The sequence below is a fragment of the Budorcas taxicolor genome, chromosome 1, assembly GCF_023091745.1.
Source record: "Budorcas taxicolor isolate Tak-1 chromosome 1, Takin1.1, whole genome shotgun sequence".
NCBI lineage: Eukaryota > Metazoa > Chordata > Mammalia > Artiodactyla > Bovidae > Budorcas > Budorcas taxicolor.
Window position 1 is genome coordinate 8190406 of NC_068910.1, and position 18213 is coordinate 8208618.

The 18213-nt window shown below is 40.8% G+C and overlaps 1 protein-coding gene and 1 long non-coding RNA gene across 3 annotated transcripts in view; one reads left to right on the forward strand and one right to left on the reverse strand.

Moving 5' to 3' along the window:
- LOC128045139 (uncharacterized) overlaps nucleotides 1-18213 on the forward strand; it is a 50664-nt gene that overhangs the window by 12266 nt on the left and 20185 nt on the right. For both annotated transcript variants that reach the window (XR_008199136.1, XR_008199137.1), the window contains 4 exons: nucleotides 2787-2852; nucleotides 4180-4319; nucleotides 5227-5326; nucleotides 8654-8709. This is a non-coding gene — a long non-coding RNA (uncharacterized LOC128045139). The remainder of the gene's footprint in view (nucleotides 1-2786; nucleotides 2853-4179; nucleotides 4320-5226; nucleotides 5327-8653; nucleotides 8710-18213) is intronic.
- KIF9 (kinesin family member 9) overlaps nucleotides 17126-18213 on the reverse strand; it is a 36896-nt gene continuing 35808 nt past the window's right edge. The window contains exon 22 of the mRNA XM_052637607.1: nucleotides 17126-17203. Within this exon, the coding sequence (XP_052493567.1) occupies nucleotides 17153-17203 (51 nt within the window). The 3' untranslated portion in view covers nucleotides 17126-17152. The remainder of the gene's footprint in view (nucleotides 17204-18213) is intronic.

Below are 18213 nucleotides of genomic sequence, written 5' to 3' on the forward strand. Positions count from 1 at the left end.
CTTCTCCAGGGGTTCTTCCCAACCCAGAGATCGAACCCAGGTCTCCCACATTGCAGGTGTATTCTTTACCAGCTGAGCCACCAGGGAAGCCCAAGAATACTGGAGTGGGTAGCCTATGCCTTCTCCAGTGGATCTTCCCAACCCAGGAATCGAGCTGCAGTCTCACACTGTATGTGTATTCTTTACCCAGCTGAGCTATCAGGGAAGCCATTGAGGAAATGCAAATTTAAAATGGAACAAGATGTCACTACACACCTATCACAACAGCTAAAGTCAAAAAGGTTGACTATTTTCAATATGGGCAAAGATGCATTTTACTTTCTTCTTGCTGGTGGGAGGTTCAAGATGCAATAATTTGTCTTTTGTTTTGGAGGTGACATCCTCGACTACTGAACTCCTAAAATTTTTTACTGATGTGGTGGCCCCCAAATCTTCATAAGATTTATCTTCCAGTCGTTGTAGCACATAATGAAGACTCCTCCATGCTAGCCATTTATTGCTTATTTGGTTCATTAATAGGATGTCATCTACATAGTGGACCAATGTGATATTCTGAAGAATGTCCATATTATTTGGATTTCTCCATTTTATAGTTTGACCACAGTCAAAGAGTTAAGGTAGCGTTGGGAAAAACTGTAAATGTACACCGTCGTCCATTTCTAATGAATGTGAGCTGTTTTTGAGATTAGAGATTGTCCAGTGTTTACAGACTCTTTTAACCCTATTGTGCTATGCAGAGCATCTGTTCATTGGGTTCATACTACTTAACCCTAGCACATAACTGAACATAATTTGGTATAGCCAAGTACCCCATGGTAGAGATAGCTTTTTTTGTCATTTTGTCCCTTCTGCTGCTGCTGCTACTGCTGCTAAGTCGCTTCAGTCTTGTCCGACTCTGTGCGACTCCATAGACGGCCACCCACCCGGCTCCCCCGTCCCTGGGATTCTCCAGGCAAGAATGCTGGAGTGGGTTGCCATTTCCTTCTCCAATGCATGAAAGTGAAAAGTGAAAGTGAAGTTGCTCAGTCATGTCCGACTCCTAGCAATCCCGTGGACTGCAGCCCACCAGGCTCCTCCATCCATGAGATCTTCCCAGCAAGAGTACTGGAGTGGGTTGCCATTGCCTTCTCCGTCCAGTTGCCAACTCAGCCTAATACAGTCTAATTTCTGCCTCACCAGACAGCATTCACGACTCAGAGAGGAAACTCATGCAGTAATTTTCCATGCTTTTTTAAAATTGAGAAGTGGTTTGTGTCTAGAGAACTGATGCTCAGATCTTACTGAAAAGGCTCATTTGTATTGAGTTACACAAATGATGCCCTTTGCTACTGTTTCATCTAACCCAAGGACCTAAGGAAGTTGAAATTAATCCCAAGCCTGGAGTAATAAATTAGTAGGCTCTTCTTCCCTCTATGGACATCCTTTGTTTTTATTTTTTGGTTTACCAGTTATGATGGCACTAGAGAACTTTTTCAAAAACGCGCTCTTTCAACAGCAATTTCTTGACTCCTCTCTATCTGCCAAAACCTGTGGGTAGAAACAGAGGATACAGAGATAAATTAATCTCTGGCTTTGGGAGGCTCTCAGAGTAACTGGGAAAACACTTCAAACAGTTCAGGGACAGTACTGTATTGAAAGTACTGTAAAGATGGAACCAGAGTGCTATGGGAAAAGGAAGTAACTCTTTATGTCTAGAGGAGTTTAGAAAGGACATGATACATAAGCTGAGCACTGATTAATAATCATCTGACAGAAAAGAGGGCAGATGAGAGCAATCTAGGCAGTGAACGTTAGCCCCATTAGCGAGTTTCTTAGTAACTTTGGGTTATACTTAAAGCCAAGTATGGATCATATGTGAAGAAGGGTTTGCTTTGCTACAAAGAACCAAAGCAGTGGTTAGACAGCTTTATATGCTAGGTTATGGGAATCTGAGGGCTTCCCTGATGGTAAAGAAGTCTCCTGCAATGCAGGAGGCCTGGGTTGGGAAGATCTGGAGAGGTGAACAGCTACCCCAGTATTCTGGCCTGGAGAATTCCCTGGACTGTATAGTTCACGGGGTCATTAAGAGTTGGACACAACTGAGCAACTTTCACTTTGATGAGAATCTGAATGTCTTCACATGGACTTTCAACAATGGAGCAACAGCTAGCTAAGGCAAAAGACTACCTGAAATCAGTCTTAAATATTAATACATGCTCATCATGTGAGAACGTCTGGCTCATCTGCCATGCCTGGCTTCCTAGGGTTTGTACTGTGCTGTAGTATCACAGCCATCAGGAATGAGCCTCCTAGTCCCTTGGAATACGTTTTCACAGCTTTAAACTTTTTTAGTCCTTTACACATTCATGCAGAATGAGGAATCCAATGATCACTTATAGTTGGGCTCCTTGGTGGAGTGAGGGCTGCTTTTTTTCTTAAAGAATGCTTAAAGGATAGTTTGGGTCATCACGGTTGAATTTTGTCAAAGTTTTTAAAATGTTGGAAACATGACTCATACAAAATGAATATGTGTCAAAGATTTATTGTAATAACTTATTAATAAAGGAGCCAGTTAGTTAAAGCTGGTTATAAGAGCGTGTTGAAGAATTGGGTATTCATAGAGATTTGTAAAAGAAGACTAAGAGTAAAAGAGGAATGTTAGAATTAAAATATTAGATTTGATATAAAAGAGGAGAGCATTGAAACTGTACCCTTTGGGGTTATTTTTTCTATTGGATAATATCAAGCATATAATTTGAGATTCTAAGCTCATAATTGATAGTAATAACAATGCTTTATTTCCTTAGGCTAGGTAATGAAATAACTCTTGGACGAGACCACCAGCCCTGTTAGTTCCCCGTAATGCACTGAAAGTACGTGCCACCTACCTTCTTGCCTTTTTTCCAAGTAGTTTTTCTTAACAACATTTCGTGTTTCTAAAGCCAGGCATTTGAGCTGTCTTATCCCACCCCACCTCTGTCTGTCCCAGCATGCCTTTGTAAGCCTAACTGCCCTCTACACCGTACTCTCTACGCATACCACTCTCTTCTACTTTAGAGCTATTGCCCACCCTGTCCCATCAGCCAAAGACCCTGAGGTTCATCGCCAGAGGTCTAAGAACAAGTTATCCTTCAAGGGGAAATGCAGTTGGTACCCTCTTCTCAGAATCAGTGCTGTAATGAATCCGACTTGACACTCTTCCAAATAACTTAGTACCAGTTTATCTTGGCTAGTCTAAAAAAGAATGGTTTTTTGGGATTTCACTATTTTATTTGCTTGGAACATCTCTAGAGACAGCCTGATGTAAAACTAAGTCTTCAGCTATTAATGCATTTGCTCTTGTTTAATTGGATTTGATGGCTTGGGCACACCTGCACAAAAGCTTTCAAGTGAAATGTGCATTTTGTTGTCTGAGCCTAATTTAAAACTGGCCCTAGGGGACATTTTGTACAATTGGTGGGAAATTTGTGATATCATGTTGAGACTTAAAGTGACTAAATTCAGCTTTGACTGAATTTTTTATGCAGAAAAATAAATTTAAAAAACCTTGGAAATTGGACCACAAAAAGAAGGCTGAAAGGTCATTAATTCTGACAGTTGATCATGGGACAAACTGCATATCCAAATGCAAAAGAATGAATTTGTTATTATACTAAGTGAAGTAAGCCAGATAAAGACAAATATCATATATATGTTTTATCTGAAAAACATGATACAAATAAACTTATTTACAAAACAGCAATAGACTCATAGACATAGCAAACAAGCTTACCAAAGGAGAGAGAGGGGTGAGGGACAAATTAGGAGTTTCAAATTAAAATATACAAACTGTTGTACTATATGTAAAATAGATAACCAATAAGGACTTACTGTGTAGCACAGGGAACTATACTCAATATCTTGTAATAACCTAAAATGGAAGAGACTATAAAAATATATATATAACTGAATCGCTTTGCAGTATATCTGAAACTAATACAATATTATAAATCAAGTATATTTCAATGAAAAAATTTTAGTGCAAAAAAGAAAGTGAATTTCAACTACTGCCTCACACAATTAGCTCAAAATAGACCAAACACCTAAATAAAACTGTAAAACTCTTAGATGAAAACATAGGCATAAGTCTTTTTGACCACGAATTTGTCAGTGTCTTATTAAATTTGATACCAAGTGTTTTGTGTATTCTCCCCATCTCAGATGGAGTTTATTTCCTTCTTGTGCTGAATCTACTTGTGTCTAATCCATGGACTGTTTTCTCAACCCATCCTCTGATTTAACCTTGTTCGTGGGAGAGCCCAGAGGACACTCCTTTTATCAAAGCAGTCAAGAATGCACAGGTGAGAGAGGTACTAGCATCAAGCAAAAACAGTGATGACTGGTCTTTGGAATCTGGGGCTAACAGTGGAGATGCTCTTAGACAACCAGCCTTCCTCATAGGATGCAAAAATATCAATAATAGAGGCCAAGTGATATAGCATGTAACTCTTAAGAAGCAAAGTGGGCACAATTATCTCAATTACATGAAAGCTCTAGAATGGCTTAATAGAAATGGTGCATAGTCATTGTCTTACTTTATTTTCCCAACAGTCCAGTGAGGCAAATATTCGATCCCATTTTCTAGAGGATCTGCATGCAAGTCAAGGCTGAGAAGGACTGACACCTCTGCCAAAGATCCACAGAAAGGCAGACCTGGCCTCAACTCCAGGGCCACCTACCACCGAAGTCCAAGTATTAGCATCAGACCACACTGCTTAGGAAAGAAGTATGAGAGACACTTCCAACCCTGCCAGTGGCTGATAGATCTCTGGGAGACAGAAACAGCATGAACTTATTCAGAGGAGGAACAGAAATAATATATGTTGAAACTTGATTTTATGGCATTTTCATGAGAACTGAGAAGTTAGCACTGAACTGCTTAGATCTACTGCATAAAGCTGATGAATTGAACAGCACAAAGGGTGCTATGGTACATCACCCAAATTCCCCTCTGGACTTATTAGGCACTTACCTCACTAGCAGCCCGTGGGTTCTAATCACAGGACATAGAGCTTCTGAAATTCTATACCATGCTCCATGCTTGACCTCGTCACAGCAGTGGTGCTCCTTTAAAATTGTGGAGGATCATCCTCCTATCCTTGAACACTGTAAACTCACTTGCTCCCTTTACTTCCTGAGAGAATCACGGGTCAACTACTACAAAAATTTCCTTTATCTTTACCCTGGCATCTGCTTTCTTCCCTTTAGGAAGCTCTCCTGCTCTTAGACTGAAAACCTGGCTGCTCTGTGTCAAGACAGTAGAAGTTCTGGAGATGAACAGTGCTGATGGTTACACAACATTGTGAAGGTACTTAATGCCACTGAACTGTGTGCCTAAATACAGCACGTGTCATCAGTGTGTTTTCTTCATAACCTTGTAACTGCTACTTTCGTTCCTTTAAGAGAAGGAAAATGTTAGCTATATAACCCAGTTGTTAACAACTTTCTTCTTTGCCATTAAATCAGAATTACTTACTACCAGAAGACATCTGAGTTTATTTTTTACGTGAAACAAAAATGTTAATACTTACTTCAAGGAACATGACAGTAACCACTAGGAAATAAATCTTATAAGATTTTTAAAATCCATCAGGTTTAGTTTAAAGTGATACAGATCTAATATAATTAAGTTGTCCATTCTATAATTATCAAAAACAGGATAATGTATTAATATACTATTTCTTAGAACTTTCTTGGTGGTCCAGTGGTTAAGACTCTGTGCTGCCGATGCAGGGGACCCAGGTTTCATCCCTGATCGGGGAATAGATCCCACATGCCACGACTAAGAGTTCTAAAGATGCTGCACGCCACAATGAACACCAGATGTTCTTCGTGCCCCAGCCAAGAACCTGGCACAGCCAAATAAGTAAAGGGGTACAATATTTTAAATATATAAATATATTGTTTCTTAACTAATTTATAATACAATGTAATATATAGCTAAAATTATAAATCACTTATAAAGCAAAGAGGATGATCAATGCATGGTTTCCCTGGGTAGAATGTACATATGGATGTGATGTAAATTCTCGCATTTAGCTTTTAAAACAATAAAAAATCAAGTATGAAAATAGTAAATAACTCGATTATTTTCATTATAAGAAATCTTTTCCTATTTAATGAAGCAGAAAAGTATTTATTACTAAAAACTGATTAAACTAGCATGTAATTTCTTTCCTTTTTTCCCCCCAGGCCAAAAAACAAACCAAAAAACCCCCTCAGTTTTTAAAACAACAAAGATTTACCATAATAACAAATATTTCATGATATGATTTGATAAAAATTTTAACTACTTAGTCAAGTAATGCACAACAAATCTAAAATAAATCACTTAAAAGTTTTATCTGGGAGTTTTATCCAGTGTATCTGAAGAGACTTAGTAGTCCCATGAAAACATTCCAGGTATATTTAAAAGAATCATTGTCAATAGTTGATGCTTTTTTTCTTTCAGGAATGATCATTTAAAGACCTGCTTACATTACATAAATACAGAAAGATATTTTTGGCATTCAGGATAGAATTTCTTATGTTTTTTTTAAATTGAAGTATAGTTGATTTACAATATCATGTTAATTTCAAGTGTATAACACAGTGATTTAATTATACACACACACACACACACACACACACACTCCTTTTCAGATTCTTTTCCATTATAGTACTGTGTGTATGTCATTCCCAATCTCCCATTTTATCCCTCCTCCATCCCCTTTGGTAACCATAAGTTTTTTTCTAGGTCTGTGACTCTATTTTGTAAATATGTTCATTTGTATCATATTTTAGTTTTCATGTATAAGTGATATCATATGATATTTGTCTTTCTCTTTCTGACTGACTTAGTATGAGAATCTCTAAGTCCATCAGCGTTGCTGCAAACGGCAGTATTTCACTCCTTTTATGACTTACGCTCATGCTTTTTTTGGTCTGCTCACAAGTGATTATCTAACAAGAGCTAGGCATTCTTGGGCAATAGGGGATAGAAGAGACAAAATTATTTAATAAAAGTTACCAATATTCCCACTGCCTCACTCTATCATTTATCTGAATTCAGAACTTGGGGCAGAGTACCCTGTTCTTAATTTAACCTTACTCTTAATAGAAATGAGCCCAAGACAGAGAGAGATCGGAAACCCCCTCCAAGAGTAGAGAAGGTTAAGGTATATGCCTTTTTCTTATAAAGGGACAAAGAGCTGTTGGTGATCCAGACCTAGATCAGACCAATGTTAGAAAATTTATGGGCAATGAGGACCTGGAAACATGTATCAAAGCCATAGGAAGGCCTTCTCATGCGCTCAGGGGAATCAGATCCTACTTTGCAAGACCACACATCTTAGTCACAATGGAACTGGTGAAGCGATGTTGCCTCTTCACTCTGCCAAATTCAGAAGGAATTGGAGCAGTCCCTTCATCGGCCAGAAAAGGGAGGGACTATGACTTTTTAATGAGTGATTAATAATACCTTTCTTCTTAATTTGTACATGGTTTTCATGAATACACTGTTTATTTTTATGTACTGTTGCTTTTATTATTTATGTCTAGTGCTCACACACACTGGTTTTCATGTTTATTTGACATTAAAATTATTAAGAGAGATCTTTTAATTCTTTTAATAGTTAGCCAAAATTTGATTTTCTTTTTAGAACTGTTTTGTTTGAAGATCTGTAATCACTTTGTGATTTTAAGTTCCTTTATTGAGACTACTCCCAACACTTTTTAAAGGCTCAATCTACCTAAACTCTTACGCTTGGGAAATGGCTCAAGAGACGCTAAGTTATCAACATAATGAAATACCATGCAGGCAACAGCAATGTTGAAGGCAAACAATATGGACTTGCACGGTAGCATCTTTTTAAAAAATTGTTTTGCTTAATAGTTGAAAAATTTGTGTTTTATGTGTACAGCATAGTGATTCAGTTATAGTGATACATATATTCATTCTTTTTCAGATTCTTTCCCCATATAATTTAATACAGAATATTAAGTAGAGATCCTGGTGCTATACAGTAGGTCCTTGTTGGTTATCTATTTTGTATTTAGTAGTGTGTGTATATTAATCCCAAGCTTAAATAGCATCTTAAATGCAGAAACTAGAACACTGATTAGAGTGAGTCAGATTATTTCAGTTCAGAGTTGAACTGGAAAAATTTAACATATTAAGTTGGGAGAAACATGAGGAATTTTTCTGTTAAGTCGTTTTCTTCAATGTGGTTAAAATATGTGTTATACAATAAAAATATGCAGTGTATGTCAAGAGCAGTGATCATTGTTAACGAGTAAACTAAAATATTCCTTGAAAATTGATTAATAAAGAAAAGGACTTTCAAAGGGCAAAGAGCTTAAGTTATAAAAGGGAGAGTTGGTTATGGAAAAAATGTATTCCGCAAAAGCCTGCCGAAAAGACCCAAAAAACATCTCTCCTGAGGGTAAATTCAAGAAAGGCCAAGGTAATAGGCTCCCAGAGTAATCAACAGATCTGTAGAATGCAGATCCAAGGACCTGTTGCTGTTGATAAGCTCGAATATTTTGACGTTCCCCCCACACACACAAAGGGAGAAAACCAGATATGGCAAAGGGAAATGTAGTGTATTTAAGCTCAACAACCCCATGTGTGTAAATCTCTGCCTCTGTGTTACAGCCTTTGCCCCCTGCTCAAGGATTCTCCTCTTCTGACCCTCCTTCCTGGGATCCTAGGTAAGGAAGCTTGAATTGGGGAGTAGATGGTCCTTCCTTGTTAACCTGTGTGTACTACTTGGATTCTGCCTCTGTTCTGGCACCTCACTGGGATGTGCGGGCCAGCGAAGCTGAACTTAAGCTCCGCTGCCTGGGAGATCTCCTCAGGCCACGGTTACTCTGCAGCTCAGTTGCCTTGTTGGCTCTGATGTCATGTTGATGTAGCGCCGTGTGGGATAGAGCGCCACTGTGTCGTGCAGCTGTCTGGTGATGCGCCGCTGTGCTGGTGGTGACAGCATGTAAAAGGAATTCCATGTCAGATGGAGTGCCACGTTGGCAGCAGTACCACAGTGGATGTAGCACCATGTTGGCAGTGGAACCAAGTAGAAGAGGGCATGTTGGTGGACCATCAGGGATTACTGAGTGCTGCACAGGCTTTCTAAGTGGCTGCTCCAGGGAACCCAGGACAAAATGTCTACTCTAGGATTTCTCAGCTCAGTATCAGTTCAGTCGCTCAGTCGTGTCCGACTCTTTGCAGCCCCACGAACCGCAGCACGCCAGGCCTTCCTGTCTATCACCAACTCCTGGAGTTCACCCAAATCCATGTCCATCGAGTTGATGATGCCATCCAACCATCTCATCCTCTGTCATCCCCTTCTCCTCCTGTCCTCAATCTTTCCCAGTGTCAGGGTCTTTTCAAATGAGTCACACTTCAAAACTGTGAGTCCTTAATATATATATTGTCCTTGGAAATTCAACACTGAGAGAAGTGTAGAACTAGAGGCCCTATCTCTGACATCCTCCTCTCTTCCAAAAAAATCATAAGAAAGTAAAAATCACCCACCTATTCCACCCTAGCTACTGATCATATTTGCATAATAATATTATTTGTGTATATATTTGAGTGAAATGGCACACATTATACATGTTTTATAGTATTTTTATTTAATAGTATATCTGTCTTTAGAGTGTGGGTAATTTAATTTTTATTAAATATAATTGATCTACAATGTTGTGTTAGTTTCAAGTGTACAGTAAAGTGATTCAGATATATATAGATATATGTGTGTGTGTGTGTGCACATGTGCACACACACAGTCTTGTCTTAACTCTTTGCAACATGAACTGTAGCCCACCAGGCTCCTCTGTCCATGGAGTTTTTAAGGCAAGAATACTGGAGTGGGTTGCCGTTTGCTGCTACAGGGGATCTTCCTGACCCAGGGATCGAACCCACAACCCACATCTCTTGCACCTCCTGCATTGGCAGGCAGATTTTTTACCACTGCACCGCCTGGGAAGCCATATATATATATATTCTTTTTAGTTTCTTTTTTATTATAGGTTAACATAAGATATTGAGTATAGTCCCCTGTGCTATACAGTAGGCCCTTGTTGTTTATCTGTTTTACATATAGTAGTGTGTATATTTTAATCTCAAACTCCAAATTTATCCCTCCCCACGTTTCCGCTTTGGTAACCATAAGTTTTTTTTCTATGTCTGTGAGTCTATTTCTGTTTTGTAAATTATCTTTATTTTTAATGGCTATATACTCCTCTGTAGTATAAATGTACCACTCCTTTAATCGATCCCCTCTTCATTTTGGGTGCTAACAGTTGTTCGCTCTCATATACAGGGGTTTTTATCCTTGCAGAGAAATCTGTTCACCACCATGATGTTTTCATTAGTAAATTTCCTAGAATTAGAATTTCTGGTTCAAGGGATAAGCTGAAGTCATGCATGCTCATGGTGAAAATTCAAACAACACAGAAGTTTATATAGCTGATAGGTATGTACTCTCCCAGCCTTTTTTCTCTGCATGTTCCCACACTATGTGTACATGCACGCGCGCACACACACACGCTCATAAAAGGTAAAGTGGTATCCTATTATGCATACTGTTCCAAAGCTTGCTGTTTTATAAGAAGTACAGTAGACCATGAACATCCTCCTGGTATATACGTTTACCTCGTTTTAAGTTGCAAAGATTCCAGAATATAGGTAAATTTTGTCAGCCATTCCTGTGTGGACAGACATTTAAGTTGTTTACAATTTTTCTCTCATAAATTTGGTGACAGTAAATACTCTTGTTAGTAGAACTTTCACATGTGTAATTCTGTAGGATAAATTTCTAGAAGTGGATTTCTAGGTCAAAGGGTGTTAGGAATGTACTGAAGTTCAGTCTCAGTGTTGGTATTCTACCAAAATCTGATTTTTAAGTTTGGCTTTAGCCAAATATCAAAATGCTTACCTCATGATCACTTCTGATTTCCTTAACCTTGTCATCAGTGCTCACATGGAGGCCTGGATGTCAACAAAATTCCTGCTTTACTATTGACTCTGGTTTGTAGAATAATGCCCTCCCCCAAAGATGTCCATTTCTAATATCTGAAGGCTGTGAATATGGTAAGTTACATGGCAAAAGGGGATCAAAGATGCAGACAGAATCAAGTTTGCTAATCAGATGATATTAAAATAGCTTATCCTGGATTATCTGGATGGGGACAAGAAGGAAGCTGGAAAGGAGGGTCAGAGGGAGTCAAGACTATGGAAGAACAGTCAGAGAGATGGCTCTGAAGATGGAGTAAAGGGGCCACAAGCCAAGGAATATAGGCAGCTTCTAGAAACTGGAAAAGGCAAAGAAATGGATTCTTCCCTTCTGTTACATTCATTTTAGCCCCATGTCAGACTTCAAACTATAAAATAGTAAAGTTGTATTTTTTCAAGGTATTAAGTTTGTGGTAATTTGTTACCAGGGCTTCCCTGGTGGCTCAATGATAAAGAATCCACCTGCCAGTGCAGGAGATGCAAGAGATGTGGGTTCAGTCCCTGGGTCGGGAAGATCTGAAGTAGGATGTGGCAACTGGTTCCAGTACTCATGCCTGGAAAACTCCATGGACAGAAGAGCCTGACAGGCTACGGTCTGTGGGATCACAAAGAGTCGGACACAACAGACCACACACACACAATTTGTTACAACAGCAATGGAAAACTAATATAGTGATCAAAAGGTTTCTGGGCTCACAGAGCAAATCTGGTTAAGTAAGTAGCAAGGAAAATCAATGAAGAAAATATCTGTTGAGTGTCCAACAATGGAACACACATGGTAAAGATCGTGGGCAGTTTTGGAGTCATAAGCATATAGTGTTTGGTCTGTAGCCTTCAGCAGTTTCTTCAGAGTCCCTTTAGTGCACAAGGATGTGTTGGTGAAAGGCAGAGAATGGACGACTTTCATCACTTTTCTTCAGGCAAAGAATTACGTGACCTGTCTGAGATTCAGGAACTGTCTTGTCACACATATACAAGTTGCTCAAACAAGAAACTGCAGCCATTAGGTGCAACAGGATAACAAGAAACCTTATCACTATATTTTGATAATACCAGCATAGTAGGACTTACTAACAACCAATGGTTGCTTGCAACAAAAATAGTTTGCAGGAACCTGATAAAGGGAACTGAAACCAATTTAATTTCCTCTCTTTAGTTTTTAAAAAAAAACTGGGACCAGGCATACTTTCCTGTCCTTATACACTGAGAACAGGCAAAAATAACTTGGCTGTTTGCTTCAGTAAATACTTCATCCTAGAAGACTGTGAACAAGCAGAAGGAGCTTACTTGACAAAACTAGCATTTTACTCATCAATATTTGCTTAAAGGCTATTGCCTCACAGTGCCTATCAATCCAAAATTATTGTTATAAACTCTGCCAAATTTCAGTCAGTTTCCTGCTTTGCAAGATGTTCCTTAAATCTACCCAGTTTGGGTCCTGTGTGTGTGTTAGTCACTCAGTTCAGTCCAGTCACTCAGTCGTGTCCGACTCTTTGCGACCCCATGAATCTCAGCACACCAGGACTCTCAGTCCATCACCAACTCCTGGAGTTCACCCAAACTCACCATCGAGTTTGTGATGCCATCTAGCCATCTCATCCTCTTTCGTCCCATTCTCCTGCCCCCAATCCCTCCCAGCATCAGAGTCTTTCCCAATATGAGTCAACTCTTCGCATGAGGTGGCCAAAGTATTGGAGTTTCAGCTTTAGCATCAGTCCTTCCAAAGAACACCCAGGACTGATCTCCTTTAGAATGGACTGGTTGGATCTCCTTCCAGTCCAAGGGACTCTCAAGAGTTTTCTACAACACCACAGTTCAAACGCATCAATTCTTCAGCGCTCAGCTTTCTTCACAGTCCAAATTTCACATCCATACATGACCACTGGAAAAACCATAGCCTTGACTAGACAGACCTTTGTTGGCAAAGTAATGTCTCTGCTTTTGAATATGCTATCTGACCTTGGGCGCGGGGTAGCTCCTCCCGGCCGCCCCTGACCTCGGGCGTGGGGTCGCTCCTCTCGGCCGTCACTCAGTCATGTCCAACTCTTTGTGATACCATGGACTGTAGCCCGCCAGGCTCCTCTGTCCATGGGATCTTCCCGCCAAGAATATTGGAGTGGGTTGCCATGCCCTCCTCCAAGTTTGGGCCCTAAAGCTCTATACATATCCTCTCTGACTTTCCCTTCTGAGAAATTGTTACGACACTTTGGCAGTCTCTTTAATGCTGTAAGTTTATTAAATTTAACTTTACTTGAACAGGTTTTCAGGGGGTCCTTTGGAGAGGTTTACTCAATAGAAGTAACCTTGAGAGTGCTAGTCTACTGTGTGTGCACACGCGCTCAGTCATGTCCGCCTCTTTGTGAACCCCATGGACTGTAGTCTGCCAGACTCCTCTGTCCATGGGACTTAGGAATACTGGAGTGGGTTGCCATTTACTTCTTCAGAGGATCTTCCTGCCCTGGGGATCGAACCCGCATCTCTTGCATCTCCTGCACTGGCAGGCAGAAACCCTGCTCTGAAGATTCTCCTATATTGTCACTCCAGGAAAAATGCTGCAGTTGGTGTGTATGCAATGGAAGCTGAGTACCACATGAATATTCATAGACAATTTTATTTTCTTAAACTCAAATCCCCTTGATCCATAGCAACAGTTCTCAGTCCAAGGTCAATGGAATCTATATATCAGAAATAAAAATATACAAGTGAAAATAGCAATGTTACCTCTGATATTTAGTGTTTCCTTCAAGTAAAGCAAAACGCTTCAGTTTGTGTGTTTGCTTCAGTGAAATTGTATCATCAGCCTAGCATCAAGTCCAGGAATTGAAAAGGAGATAAATCTTTACCCATCTGTTCACTATTAGAAAGGAAGGAAACTTTAATAACTTGATGACACCATCACTGTCAGCTGAACACTTTACTGCAGAACCTACAGAAATAAATCTGGCTTCTTTACTCACTGCTGAAAATGAATGACTATTTAGTATCTCAGAAGTACACACAGCAATTGACCAGCCCATGGTACTTGGAAATCATGGTGCCCATGAGTATTAAAATGTAAAACTTACAAAATCTGGCAATAAATAAAATAATTATAATTATCTATAAAATAAATACTTACTATAATATTTTGAAATAATTTTACAATAAAATAATTCAAATTACATTTGCATTTGAACAAAGTATGTTTATGGTACACATCTGTTACACACAGTTGTTAAAGATATGGCTATATTTTTGTCCAAAAAGTTTATACTAATGCATAAAGTGTGTACCAGTATATATTGTTAAGGCTCTGGAGATACACTGCCTAATTGTCCTCCAGAAAACGAGCCAGTTGATTCTCCAACACTGAAGAATAATGTCCTCTTATCTGTTGTTAAAAGAGAATTTTTCACGGAAGTTATGAACAGGAATAAATAATGGGTATTTCATGTGCCTGGCCACATCTGTGACCACATTCTCTATGCTCTCAGTTTATCTCCTCCAGGGACTGGGAGCCCAGTTTGTACCAAGATCATCCATTCTGCGGTTGGAAAACTCTTGTTCCATTTTTGCCTCCTAAAATAACAAAAAATGACCCTTTTGGATTTCTCTCGTTATTTCTCCATGCAGTGGGAAAATTTTTTCTAGCTTACTTCTTTATCAGATGCCGCCACCTTTCTGCAAGGAGTTCCATTTTCATCTTCATATGAGGCATGCTGCTGCTGCTAAGTCGCTTCAGTCATGTCCGACTCTGTGCGACCCCAGAGACAGCAGCCCACCAGGCTCCCCCATCCCTAGGATTCTCCAGGCAAGAATACTGGAGTGGGTTGCCATTTCCTTCTCCAATGCATGAAAGTGAAAAGTGAAAGTGAAGTCGCTCAGTCGTGTCCGACTCCTAGCGACCCCATGGACTTCAGCCTACCAGGCTCCTCCATCCATGGGGTTTTCCAGGCAAGAGTACTGGAATGGGTTGCCAGGGGCCAACTCTTATTTCTCACACTTACGTGGACATGAACACTCAAGAGCAACCATCCACTCACACACCTCCCAGACAGAGCTGGTTGACACTGACCACTCTGGTTTTCGGTTCTCCAGCTTCTGGCAGTTCCCTTTCTTTCCTACAAATTTAGCTTTGCATTTAAAAGAATGGTATACTTTTAGACAGCATCTCTGTTTGTAGTCGGAATATCTTCAGGTTATCTTAATCTGTCACATTGATGGAACTGAAGTCCCCTTCAGGGATGGCCATGATGATCAGATTAGCTCAGAAGGAACTACTTTCTAGAACAAAAGGCACATTTGAGTGGACATGATGCCCCTAGCTCCCTGTCATGTTGGAAGCATCTGCTCCTCTAAGGAGTTTGTGTGGAGGGTGATCGACTGAGCGCCATCCTGGCTTATTCCTGTGGCTCTGCCCACACTGATGATTACTTGTTTCCTTTTGTGCCAGAACTGACCAAAGAGGCCTGTGTAATGATGAATGAGCTAGAAACAAACAGGACCACTGCCATGACAGAGGCCAAGCCTGCCCTGGCCTGCGGGCCCCAGGTCTGGCTGCCCAGGAGTTCTGTCCATGGACGTTCAGGATGCCATATGCTATTCTAGCCAATGATGGGAAATAAAGGGAAGAGGGACTAGGAATGCTACAAACGGCTACTTCCTTTGGCACCCAACAAAATGTACACCTGTGTTTCTGTTGTTATTTAGTTGCTAACTCTTTTAAAACCAACTAAACTATAGCCCGCCAGGTTCCTCTGTCCCTGGGATTTCCCAAGCAAGAATACTGGAGTAGGTTGCCATTTCTTTTCCAGGGGATCTTCCTGGCCCAGGGACTGAACCCAGGTCTCCTGCATTGGCAAGCAAATTCTTTACCACTGAGTCACCTTTACTATGTTCAATTTCCTGAGCTGTTCTAAAGTCCCAGGAACCCCAAACAAGTCCTGGTAATGGGAAGGGCAACCAGAGAAGGGAAAGAATCTGAACTCTCTAAGGCCTCCAGCTTCTGGGACGATGAGTATTGCCTGGACACATCTGCCATTTGGCCACATTTAAAGGAAACATGAGGACTGACCATCAAGGCTGTGTGCACACTGTGAGTGCTGATCAGTGACAGCACCATGTGTCATCAAGGGGAATGAAGTCTGGGGACTTCACAGCTGCTCTGGGAATCTGTTTTAGGACCACTGTGCACCTGCCAGTCAGTGAAAGAGAAAGGGGCTGGACGGGAGAGAAGGGACAGCCCTCAGGGAAAGCCTTTCAGCCTTCTCTCAATAGAACCCCCCATCCAGCTGCTCACTGAAGGCCTGAAGAGCAGACTCATGGGGCCTTTGATTGGAAAGGTACCATTTAGTTCAATCTTGCAAATAGTGCAGGTTCTGCAATCTCCTTGTCAGACAGCCTCCCACCATGGGGTTCTCATTACTAACTTCATGGCAGGAATGATCTCATTTTAAGCCTCTTATTATTTTGTGATAAAAACCTGCCTTTCAGTCATTTCCACCTACACCCCGTCCTCTCCCTGTTGCTGAAGAAGAGAGTCCTGCCTTCAACTGGCTCAGGAACACAGAGAGCTATGGCCTGAGCCATGAGAACTAGGGCTCCTCAGACCCAGCTCACCCAAGGATGGCCATTCAGGAAAGGAAAGAGGCTGACCAGTGGGACCAAGGCCTGCCAGGGGCTACTTGTCCACTTTCTAACTGGAGACTTGTTAGGACCCCACCTCTGCATAGGGAAGACATCCTCCCAGATAGGAAATAAAGTTATTTGGGGACCTCTTTGGTGGTACAGTGGTTAAGGTGCTTCCACTGCAGGGGGCACAGGTTTCATCCCTGGGGGTGGGATTGGGACCAAGATCCCACATGCCACGTGGCATGACCAAAAATAAAAGTTCTTGGATGAGCACTGAAAGTCGAGACCAAAAAGTTATTTTATCCTGTCCCTGCATATAAGACAGCGTATTGAAACCAAAAGCGTTCTGTGAACGTAGTCAAGAGTGTCCTTTGAAGGCTGTTCCGGCAGGCAGGCCACTGTGTTCCCTGGACTGGGCCCCAGTCTCGGAGCAGAGGGGTTGGAGTCTGGGCAGGAGTGCTGGCAGCTTCTCTAGAGCAGGCAGGACTTACTGGGGATCTCATCCTTCAATGCACTGGCCGTGAGTCCCTATTTTCTGTGTGCCTGCTGGAGGCCCATCATGGTTTTCACATAATTGTGCTGGACATAGAAAGGGGGAGAAAATAGGAACTGATTAGGACCTGCAGACCTAGCAAGGCCTCAGAAGCCACACACCTATAGCCACCCCAACATTCTTCCTGCAGATATCACCGTTTGGGGACAAGTACCCCCTTTGATGAGTCCCAGTTCTGTGAGGAAAAAATGTTCCATTCAATCTGTCTCATTGTTTCATCCTAAAGTGTATAAAATGTTTTAAATGTTGAAAAGCAGACATGCATGTTTCAAGGGCTCACTTGAAAGTTTCTCACAAGAATTAGGTTCAAAAAGAGAAAAGAAGAGGGCTTTCTCTCCAGAGGGATGGGGACCCATGTACTCTGAAGGGCTTTCCCTCTGCAAATCAACTAGATGTTCATGAATCCTTTTAATGCACTGCTAGGCTTTTGGGAAGCAGGTTGGAAAAGGAAGCTGAAACTACATCAGTGGGCAGGGCAATGACCAAGCAAATGCCAAACCCACCAACTTGGAATATGGGGGTGAATCCTAGATTCCCCACGTGGTGAATTTGAACTGAAACTGAAACTTCCACTTGAAGCTGGAATTATTTTTTATTGTGGTAAAATACACAAAAAATAAAAATTTCCACCTTGGCCATCTTTAAGTATACAGTTTGGTGGTACTGAATACATTCATAACGTATAACCATCACTACCACCCATCTCCCTAACTTCATCATCCCAAACTGAAACGGCATACGCGTGGAGCAATAACTCCCCATTCTCCTCTCCCGCTAGACCCTGAAAAGCACTATTATACTTTCTCCCTTTATGATTTTTAAGTCATTTTATTTTTGAAAATAACTTACTGGCGAATACTTAATTTACAATGCTATGTTAGTTTCAAGTATACAGCAAAGTGATTCAGTTATACATTATGTATACATATAATCATTCTTTCTTACATTCTTTTCTCATATAGGTTATCACAGACTATTGAGTTCGCTGTGCTATCCAGTAGGTCCTCACTGATTATCTATTTTACATATAGTAGTG